The sequence below is a fragment of the Suillus discolor genome, assembly GCF_016758755.1.
Source record: "Suillus discolor strain FC423 chromosome Unknown F5147scaffold_150, whole genome shotgun sequence".
NCBI classification, from domain to species: Eukaryota; Fungi; Basidiomycota; class Agaricomycetes; order Boletales; family Suillaceae; genus Suillus; species Suillus discolor.
The window spans coordinates 35407-46235 of record NW_024541397.1 but is presented as its reverse complement, the minus strand read 5'-3'; the positions used below and the strand labels follow the sequence as shown (position 1 = coordinate 46235).

General features: G+C 47.1%; 3 protein-coding genes across 3 annotated transcripts; all 3 read left to right on the top strand.

The window, feature by feature from the left end:
* Positions 1–3690: 3690 nt before the first annotated feature.
* On the top strand, positions 3691–4125 carry F5147DRAFT_588646 (uncharacterized protein; the record flags this gene model as incomplete). The annotated part of the gene is made up of 1 exon (XM_041432102.1): positions 3691–4125. A coding segment is annotated over one exon (435 nt), but the record flags the coding sequence as incomplete, so codon positions are not given.
* A 1146-nt stretch (positions 4126–5271) lies between these two features.
* On the top strand, positions 5272–5610 carry F5147DRAFT_542134 (uncharacterized protein; the record flags this gene model as incomplete). Its single annotated transcript, XM_041430259.1, has 1 exon — positions 5272–5610. A coding segment is annotated over one exon (339 nt), but the record flags the coding sequence as incomplete, so codon positions are not given.
* A 3739-nt stretch (positions 5611–9349) lies between these two features.
* Positions 9350–10112, top strand: F5147DRAFT_588639 (uncharacterized protein; the record flags this gene model as incomplete). Its single annotated transcript, XM_041432101.1, has 2 exons — positions 9350–9728; positions 9988–10112. Coding segments are annotated over 2 exons (504 nt in total), but the record flags the coding sequence as incomplete, so codon positions are not given.
* Positions 10113–10829: the final 717 nt, after the last annotated feature.

Sequence of the window (10829 nt, the reverse complement as noted above, 5' to 3'; positions counted from 1 at the left end):
TTTGGTAGAGTAGATGGAGCCGGGCAGTGCTTGGCATTGGGTGGACTTTGAGAAGATTATCCGAGGTGTTTCTGTAGGTATAACAAAGGTGCTGTCGTGAGATGGTGTAGCCATGGATGTCGTTTTCATAGAACTGCTGCTCAGAGCCACAGGAGTAAAATTAACTGGCGTCGATAGTGCGAATGCTGGTAAATTAGATTCGGATGATGGATTTCCTGAAAGAAGTGTAGTCGGCGCGAGTCTGAATGGAGCCCCACTCATTGATGGCCGAGCTTGTGAAACAGCTGTGAGTATAGTACCTTGATGGGGAATGTTGTCAATAAGGCCTGTCGTAGCTACAGGAGGGATGTGAGTGACCAGAGGCTGCGGTTGCGGATTCAATCTACAAGGACAAACAGGTTGGACGGCATCGATAAACTGAGCTGTGCTCGCTGCAGTGGTAAATGTGATCTGAAAACGCTGATATACCTGAAATGCTGCTATCAAAGTTCCATATAATTTGAAGGTGAACAGAGACAAACTTTCCCGCAGAAGAAGTCTTTGCATCCAAGTAGAGGTTAATAATGGGTTTGCCATTCTGCATATTTGAGAGCACAAGGTAAGTTTAATGGAAAGCGGCATGGATACGAAGAGGATGTGGCAAGTCACGTGGACAGCTTCGAGTGCCTAGTCAGACTCATAGTCTGTGCGATGTTCAATCCTTACACCGCTGAGGCTGTTCATCAGAGCCTAGTTGTGCGTGATAAACACGGACAATACACGCACCTCTACAGCTTGCAAGGAACTGGTGCAAGCTTTGTCAAACAAAGCACCTAGTGGCAAGCATGTAGCGATGAACATCATAATGAAGTCTGGAGGACAGGATCAGCACTTGAGCAACTTGCGTAATGCAAAGCTGTGCATAGTGCTTGTATTGGTGGTATGAACGGACTGGTAGTGTACTAACTGAAACTTAGAACTTTCCGTAGATGACAGTCACATGACTGTGTTTATTAACACAAACAACATGTCAATAATGCCACACTCAATCTTTGCTTGTCTTTCCTTAATCTTTCGATTTTATCTTTCTTTCCCCCACCATCATCATGGCGTGTTGTAAACGCTCTAACTCAATTGCCTCATCAGGCTCATCAGTAAGTATCCTCATGTAGTTCGAACTCAGTATCATCCGTGGCCCTTGTACCTCCAAAGAGAACCTCAAATACCAAGCTCAATATTATCATCAAGAAGGTGAGTGTATGCGCATATATGTATATATTATGTACTTATCTCATCCATCAGATGGATCCAGCATCGTCTACTCGCATGGACTGAAATATCCTTCTAGCATGCTTTTTCTGTCCGATCAGAGATTTTCAGAGGACACCGACAAGTGAGTGGTTTTTTGAAATTCACCTCACGTTAATCTAACACTTCGCAGAGCATTCAGTGCGAAGGTTAACTTGACCGCATTCAGACTTCTCACATGTCTATGGGCCGGAGACCCACCAGGTCAAGACTACGACAATGACCAGACGTGTTTGGTGGCTACTTGTTGGAGTGGGTGAGTGTTTTTTTTTGGTATTGTTTTAGGTGTTATTGACCTACTCATAGATCGCTCATATTCCTGTTCTAGTGTCCATTCTCAATTACCCACATTCGCATACATAAGCTCAGAACGATACACTCAATTGTACCTCACTGCTTTGTACTACCATTAATTTAATGCATCACATTGTTATATCTGAACGCAATTGCAATGTCTGATGATTCATGGATCTGAGCAACATTTAAATGCATTATGTACATAGCAATGTTTGATATATTGGTACACTAGCCTAATGCCAGACTATAGTCATATGGCAGTTGCAATGTCAGAATTGAGTTTCCTAACATTACCTTACATTGAGACCTTGCGCCAGATACATATGGCAGGTATGGTGGCTCCGACATGGTAATATATGACCATCTCTGGATTCAGTAATTTTGGTGATGAACGTGCAAAAAAGGACAGCAAGACATCCAGTGCATAACTTCAACAGTTTCAAACCCAGGACTGAGATGACCCTGTCGTTTCAATGAGACATTCCTTTGTGCGCAGGTTAGGTGCTAAACACACGAATTCATTCAGAACATACCTGCGCAAGTTTCTGCCCTTCGGATAACGCAAGGAGGCAGGGCTGCAAGCCCTTCAAGCACCACTGCCTTTCGAGCCAGGAGAGGAGGCGGCGATCCCAAAAGTGTTTAAATACACAGTTGAGCCTGTCATCCATTGGACTTGGAGCTCCGAGTCGTGAGAGATGGAAGACCCAGTGTTGGCATGCGTACTTCAAAGCGTCAGAAGATGATTGACCCCGCTCCCGTGCTTCGGTTGTGTAAGGATTCCCATTCTCTACACACCAACCATGCTTCTAAAAAGAAGATGCTCGAACCACGTGGTCGACATCATCCACGTGACTCACTGATGCGAAAAGTGCAACTTTTCGCATCTGAGTTTACGTGGATACATTCCTTTCCTTTCATTTCTCTTACTCTTTCATTATCTTACCTTGTGCTCAGACTTCACGATTCCTGTTTCTTCACCGATATCTCTCAACTCACCATATGCTCCCTATTCTTGTTCTGGCCTAGTCAAGTACTCGAAAACGTATATATACTACTCATGTACACTCATACCTACAGCGAAATCCTACAGAGAATTCCCTGCTCCAAGTATGTTCGAAAAACGCCTCCGAAAGAACTCTCCTCTAGCCTTGTTATCACTATCTTCGTGTTACTCGCTGACACGTCTAAATCTCTAACTCATTTTGTTTGCAGTTCCCTGCCGAACTCATACTCAGCCTTACAAATTTGGAGCCCACTGCAAGGGAATTGTTCTTGAACGATCCCTTGCACCCAGAGTATTGATTCGTTGATCTATTACTGATCTTCTAGTCTCTCTCTCTAGTACCCGGTCTTTAGACCATCTCTCTCACCATTACCAAGTCTTATCATCCCAACACACAGCTACGTCTTCAACAAGACACGCTGCCTGTGCTGGCTCCGTCGAAAAGCACTATACCGCTGAAGAAGCGCTGAAATCGCGCCAACACTTATAATGCTCCTACCACCCCTTCTATCTCGCTCGCACCATCCTCAGATACATCTGTTGTCACTCCTACTCGCTCAAAGCCAGAACAGCAAAGAATCATCATAGACTCCTCCAAAGGTCCAACAGAATCCTCTCTATCCGATGACGATACCATAGGCCTCCCATCGCACTTGAGATCCCCCTTCCCTGCCATATCTGCTCAACCCACGTTCATTCTTAGACGGGCCGTATTCGAACCGAAAACACCCACACTTCCCGCAAACCCTGTCAATGAAACGCTACCCTCAGCTACCCTTTCCCCTCCTATCCTGAAACCCGAATTCCTCCCTCAGAAAACCTTGCCGCTAAAGCCAATATACCCCACTGCCAGCTCTCAAACAATTCCTCATCAGTCTAAAACACTCTCTGTTCCAACCGTCACCCTTCCTATTCAAAACACAATTTCATCGACAAACGCACCAGCTATGTCCACAGCCAACAAAGGTATGGGTGCTATGCCTGGCCCCGGATCAAACAAGGCACCATCGTTCAATGGTGAAACATCGGAACTGCTCGAGTTCATAGAGATGTTCGAGGACCTAGCGACATCTCACGGACTCATGGACGCTGACAAATGCAAAATGATAGTACGCTACGTCAACCTGGAGACCAAGAGGTTCTGGGTCACGCTCACCGGATATGAGAGCAAGGACTTTACAGTATTCAAGACAAACATCCTTGGACAGTACTCTGGAGCGGCGAAAGGAACACGATGGACCCTCCATGACTTAGAAAGAGTCATCCTTAACGTGGTTGAGTCTGATATCGAAACTGAAACAGAATTGCTTCTGTACTATCACCAGTTTCGCCCCATAGCTGTATGGCTAGTAGCTAATTCGAAGATATCAGAACACGAACGAGACCGATACTTTTGGCAGGGACTTCCTAAGTCTGTACGACTCACCATATCCCAGCGACTACAGCACACAGAAACCAACTACTCCCACAATGAAGCTACTAACTTCGAAAAAGTTGTAGAAGCAGGGCGTTTCGTGCTTTCGGATGACGCGTTTGACGCAGATCTCAATGAACCTATCGCATCTCGCATCAAGTTGATTACAGAGGCTCGTGCCCCAAAAGCTAGACCCTCGTGTCAAGCATGGGACTCAGATGAAGAAGACGAGCGGAAAAACGCACGTCGGGAAGTACAAATGAGAAGAGTCGCATTTACCCCCCCTTCCGCAGCACCCATTAAGTCCACGATGGATGAGCTAGATGAATTAGCCTGCAAGATGCATGGACTCAATATTGGGGATGCAGCCTACTCAAGCTGTTACATACGACTCGCATACCTTGCCCCTGTTGTAGCACAAGCCTGGGCCCCTCCTAGGTCATGGCAACTCGTCAATTCGGTTTCTGCACAGCCCCAAATAACGTACCTCCCCCTTCCTCCCCTTCCATCATCCTCTAATCAATATTCAAACGCGACATGTTTCTTCTGCGGCGGATCCCACGTAATGCATACCTGCGCCATTGCTGGTGAATACTTACGGGCGGGACGTATCATTCGAGACGGCCAGTACTTTGCCTTCCCAGACAAATCCCGTATACGACAATTTGGGAATGAAACATTTCAGCAAGTGATTGACACAAGATACGCTATGCCTACCCCTTCGACTCCTGCAACTGGGTCCAACACTATTCCAGTAGACCAACCCTGACACGACGCAGCACCACAACCATCTAATGAGATTCCCTCCTCCACCTTTATATCTGAGTCATATTTTCTCCAGTGCATTCCAGTAGCGGAAAACCACACCATTGTAGCTACAGTCGAAGAGGAGAACGAAGAAACCCCAGCAGACGTCAGCGCCATCACACAACCAAAGGCCAAAGGAAGTCTCGTCACCCCCGACTCAAAGGAAGAACCATCCCCATCACGTCTTATCGAAGCTGCCCCTAAAACTTCCGACGCAGCAATGAAGAAACCCCCAGCCTTCTCCTACGAATCAAAGGCAGCTGCGCCAGATGCCACGCACCGCATCTACAAGACAATCCTAGATATGATGGTACCCCACGTAACAGTGTCTGACCTCCTCGCCATCAGCCCTGAGTTACGAAAAGAAGCGGTAGAACATTGTCGTATGCACCGAGTTCCTGCAGCTATCTCAGCAAGTGCCCTCGCCCCTCCCCTTCAGATTGAACACGCGACGCCCTTATGAGAGATTTGTGTCACGCTTAACGGCGTCCATTCTGAGCTAGGCTTGCTCGACAAAGGTTCCGAAATTGTCGTCATACGGGAGGACATCTGGAAGAAAACTAAGGCGCCGATCAACAAAGAAGTTCGCATGAGGATGCAGACGGCAAACGGAGGGTCGCAGGAAATGGCTGGATGCATAGAAATGTTGGAAATAGAAGTCGAGGGAATTAGAACCTGGGCACACGCATATGTAGTACCCAACGCACCTTACCGCTTACTTCTGGGATGGCCTTGGCAGCGGCTAGTATGTTTATCAAAGGTCGAGGATACTAACGGTGTACAGGTCTCAGTACACGACCCCAGGGATCCCAGTAAGGTTCAAACAGTTGCAACAATTCCCCATCCTTGGCCACACCCATCCCTTGCACTCACAGCAGCCGTCTTCTCAGCCTCACCCCAACCAACATATATCACACCATCAAACCAGCTTCATCCACCTCTATCCTCGAGCAACACCAAGCCACTCACAAAGACTTGGAAGAACCTTATGATCAACACCAACAATGCAAAGTCCAAATGTGAATTCAAGAATCTCTCGAAGAACAACCCAGCCCCATCCACCTTCACCTTCCCAAACCACCGTTTTTTACCAACCTCAGCCCTATCTGCCTCCACCCTTGCCAACCTTCTCTTAAAGGACGCCTTCGATGTTGACCCAATCCGCCATGTCCTCGCCTACAAGAAAGTTGCAAACAAAGTGAGACCTGTCGCCACCACGATGCCAGAGCATGCACGAATCATTCGCAGGTTTCCAGAAGATCCTCTCACTTCACTCCCTATCCTCCATTCCACGCCCCCTCCATTTGTACCTGGCAAACGACTCACTCAAGAACGCATGAACAAGCTTGGCATTTTTGCCAATAAGTTTCTCTTACCAGAAGAACAGAAACTCGCTGCCCACATCCTCTCCAACAATGAACTTGCCTTGGCCTGGGACGAAACTGAGAAAGGTCGCTTCCGCGACGACTACTTTCCACCAGTTGTCATCCCTACTATCGAGCACGTTCCGTGGACACATTGCCAGCCACCTATTCCTCCCGGCATCAGAGATGAAGTAATCACTCTCATCAAGTCCAAGATCACCTCCCATGTCTACGAACCATCAAATTCATCCTATCAATCCCATTGGTTTTGTGTCGCTAAGAAGAACGGATCAGTTCATATCGTCCATGACTTACAGCAACTCAACTCAGTCACTGTGAAGGACGCTGCCTCAATGCCATATGTCAAACTCTTTGCAGAGCAGTGCGCAGGACGTGCCATATATTCTATGATGGATCTCTTCATCGGTTTTGACCACTGAGCACTTGCTGAACAATCCCGCGATATCACAATGTTCCAGACCCCTCTCGGGACCTATCGCCTCACTGTTCTCCCTCAAGGATGGACCGATTCACCCGCCGTATTCCAGACTGATGTGGCCTTCATCCTGCAAGACAAAATAGATGTCGTGCCAAACTTCCAAGACGACATCAATGTCTTAGGTCCCTGCACTCGATATGAGTTACCTGACGGCTCACATGAGGTCCTCAAGGAGAATCCAGGAATCAGAAGGTTCGTTTTGGAGCATTGCGTGGACGCTAATCACGTCCTGCATCGACTCAAGCATGCCGGCGCCACTGTCTCCGCAAAGAAGTTGTTCTTGTGTGTGCCCGAAGTCCTTGTCGTCGGACAGTTATGCACATACGCAGGCCGTAGCCCAGACACTTCAAAAGTCACAAATATTCAACACTGGGCCCTGTGTACATCAAAAACGGAGGTTCGCACATTCTTAGGTACCACTGGCACTGTTCGCAACTGGATCAAAGATTATGCCAGTATTGCTTGACCTCTCACGAATCTCACCCATCTCAACATACCTTTCATGTGGGACTCAGCCACGCAAAATGCCATGAACTTGTTGAAAGATGGAGTCATTCACTCTCCTGCAATTCGTCCCATCAATTACTCTTCCCCACTAGAAGTAATATTAGCCGTGGATTCGTCTCACATAGCATGCGGATGGATACTGTCGCAAGTCGATACTGAAGGTCGTCGACGACCATCAAGATTCAGCTCCATCACTTGGAACGATCGTGAATCACGCTACTCGCAGGCCAAAATAGAACTCTACGGGCTATTCAGAGCCCTACGAGCCACAAAAGTCTGGTTAATAGGATTGAAAACATTCACTATCGAAGTAGATGCCAAATATATCCGCGGTATGCTCAACAAACCAGACATCCAACCAAACACAGCTATGAATAGGTGGATAGCAGGAATACATACCTTCGATTTCACCCTCAAGCATGTGCCGGGAACGAAGCATCTTGGACCAGACGGGCTGTCACGACGTCCATGAGCGGAGGAAGATTCAGACGAGGAAGACTTGGAGAACATTGAAGAGTTGACAGAGGAGATAGTAGGGTGCGGACTTTGGTTGGCTAAAGAAGTGGAGGAGGAACAGCTTAGAGAAGCAACGAACGATTGGCGTGTCATCACGAACACAAAGGCGCAAGCCGTGACCGACATAAAGATCCCTTCGGACGACACATCAAAACGATACAATGAAGAACTAGAAGTCATTCGAATGTACTTGGAAACATTCTCATTCCCCTCAAACACTCCCTCGTCAGATCACAACCGTCTACGGAAACGCGCCCGGCAGTTTTTCGTCCAAGGAAACCGATTATGGTGAAAAGAAGCTACAGGACGCCATCAGCTAGTTGTATTCGGAGAACATCGGCTGCGGATAATGCACGAAGCCCATGACAAACTTGGACACAAAGGTTTCTACGCCACGCGACGAACCATAGCGGACCGCTTTTGGTGGCCATCCCTAGACCACGACCTTCAATGGTACCTCAAAACCTGCCATCAGTGTCAAACGCGTTCCATTGCGAAAGTCGTCCTTCCCCCTACTGTCAATATACCAGCATCTCTCTTTCAGAAGACATATACTGACACCATGTTCATGCCAGCATCGCACGGATATAATTGCATAGTCCAGGCTCGTTGTTCACTCTCGGCCTGGCCAGAGTGGCGCATGTTGAGGACTGAAATGGCACGGACCTTAGGCGCATTCTTATTCGAGGAAATATTGTGTAGATCGAAGAGATTGTGACAGATAATGGGACGCCGTTCATAGCAGCAGTGGACTGGTTGGCAAAGAAGTACAGGATCCATCACATTCGAATATCAGCGTATAACTCCCAAGCAAATGGAGTCGTCGAACGCTCACATCGTACCATCCGGGACTCCCTTGTTAAGGCATGCAACAGTGATATTACTCAATGGCCGAAAATCGCGCCGCACGTGTTCTGGGCAGATCGTGTCACTACACGAAAATCCACCAGCTACTCCCCATTCTATCTTGCGCATGGTGTTACAGTAACATGGCATGAGTCCCCTGCCAGCAGACAGCCCTCTGCCACCACACGGCTATAGACGATACCGGAGTCTCACCAGCTCTATGACGATAGATGACGACAGATGATGATAGACGATAAGCGGTCTGGACCGCACGTGACGACACATGACGACATAGGTCTAGAAGACCTATTTATGTTATCAAGATAGAAGGCAAGCCTCGTGCTGCCTCATGTACCGATAGAAGGCAAGCCTCATGCTGCCTCATGTACTGATAGAAGGATGCCTCATGGATCCTATCTACGATAGAAGCCCGCCTCATGGATGCTATCTCTGACTCATGTAGATAAGCAGATTAGAACCCAGCTTTAGGCTGAGCTTAGATACGAAGAGTAGCCTTATATAAGGTCGAAGATTAACAGTAGATGTTCCTTACTTTAATCTTACTAGGTTTACCCTTGAACTCCTTGTCCTGCTAAAGCTACCTGCTCGACATCGACTCGTACCTTCAGTGACGCCTCTCACTGTCTGTAAACCGCTATCATCTCAGTGTAACCCCTCGTTAACCACCACGAGCTACGTTCGAGTACGCAACCTTTGCTTGTCTGTAAAGGCCAACGACTCTCAGCACTCGGTACCACTGTCGTGGTTGTCGCTGTTTAGATCATCCTAGTCACACACGACCGTTTGTCGTAACACATGGCATAGAACCTTTGCTTCCCCTTGACCTCGTCGAAGCCACATTCATGCTCCCTAACATTTCGGCACTAATATCAACCTCGGATCTTATCAGTCTCTGCGCCCGCCAACTCTTAAAACAAGACGAGGACCTTACAGTTGCTCACAAACGACTCGTCAACAGTCACCTCACATCTCTCAAAAACTTCAAGAAACACTTTGCTAGTACGATCCACGACTACAACTTTCCTTCCAGCGCTTTAGTCCTCATCCTCAATAAGAAAGTCGAAGCCGCGTCAAACGCAAAGTGTAAACCGTGCTATTTCAGTCCCATGATCGTTGTTTCACGATCGCAGGGAGGTTCTTATCGTCTTGCAGAAATCGACGGTGAAGGTACAACAATTCAGATGGTGAGTCTGAACAATGTTGGGTCTTGCAGAACCTAGCTGCTATTCGACCCTAAGGGTTTCTGGACCAGGCTCAAGGCTCAGAGAAGAGGAAATATGATAGAAACTTGCTGAATACTCAGACTCATACTGGTAACTGGTGAAAAGATAACTTGATTATGTAAGCTACAAAAGTGCAAACATAACACTAAGGTAAAAACAGTCTCTGCAAGCCCAGCCAGAAATGAATCCCTACAACGGTTCAGTCTCCAAGCTCAAGTTTGCCGCCTTTCGTCTCATACCCTACCACCCTCGTTCCCCAACCTCTCTTGACGTCACTCAATATATCAACATTGAAAATCTTGCTGGTACCACCAAAGACGAAATCTAGATGTGTTTCTCTCATTTTATTTTCTTCTTATCCTTCCTTCTTCTTAATCTTTTCTTGCCAATCCAACGTACGATACAATTTTTTTTTAGTTAGAGGATCGACCGAGGACGGTCAATATTCAAAGTGGGGAGGTGGTGTAAGGATTCCCATTCTCTACACACCGACCATGCTTCTAAAAAGAAGATGCTCGAACCACGTGGTCGACATCATCCACGTGACTCACTGATGCGAAAAGTGCAACTTTTCGCATCTGAGTTTACGTGGATACATTCCTTTCCTTTCATTTCTCTTACTCTTTCATTATCTTACCTTGTGCTCAGACTTCACGATTCCTGTTTCTTCACCGATATCTCTCAACTCACCATATGCTCCCTATTCTTGTTCCGGCCTAGTCAAGTACTCGAAAACGTATATATACTACTCATGTACACTCATACCTACAGCGAAATCCTACAGAGAATTCCCTGCTCCAAGTATGTTCGAAAAACGCCTCCGAAAGAACTCTCCTCTAGCCTTGTTATCACTATCTTCGTGTTACTCGCTGACACGTCTAAATCTCTAACTCATTTTGTTTGCAGTTCCCTGCCGAACTCATACTCAGCCTTACAGTTGCGACTGTCGTGAACGCGGTCATGGCATGGATTATCTCAATATCTGGACAATCTTGTAAGGATGCAGAGGTAGAATGATCCTGGGGCCTTAATGCCAGGAATGCTG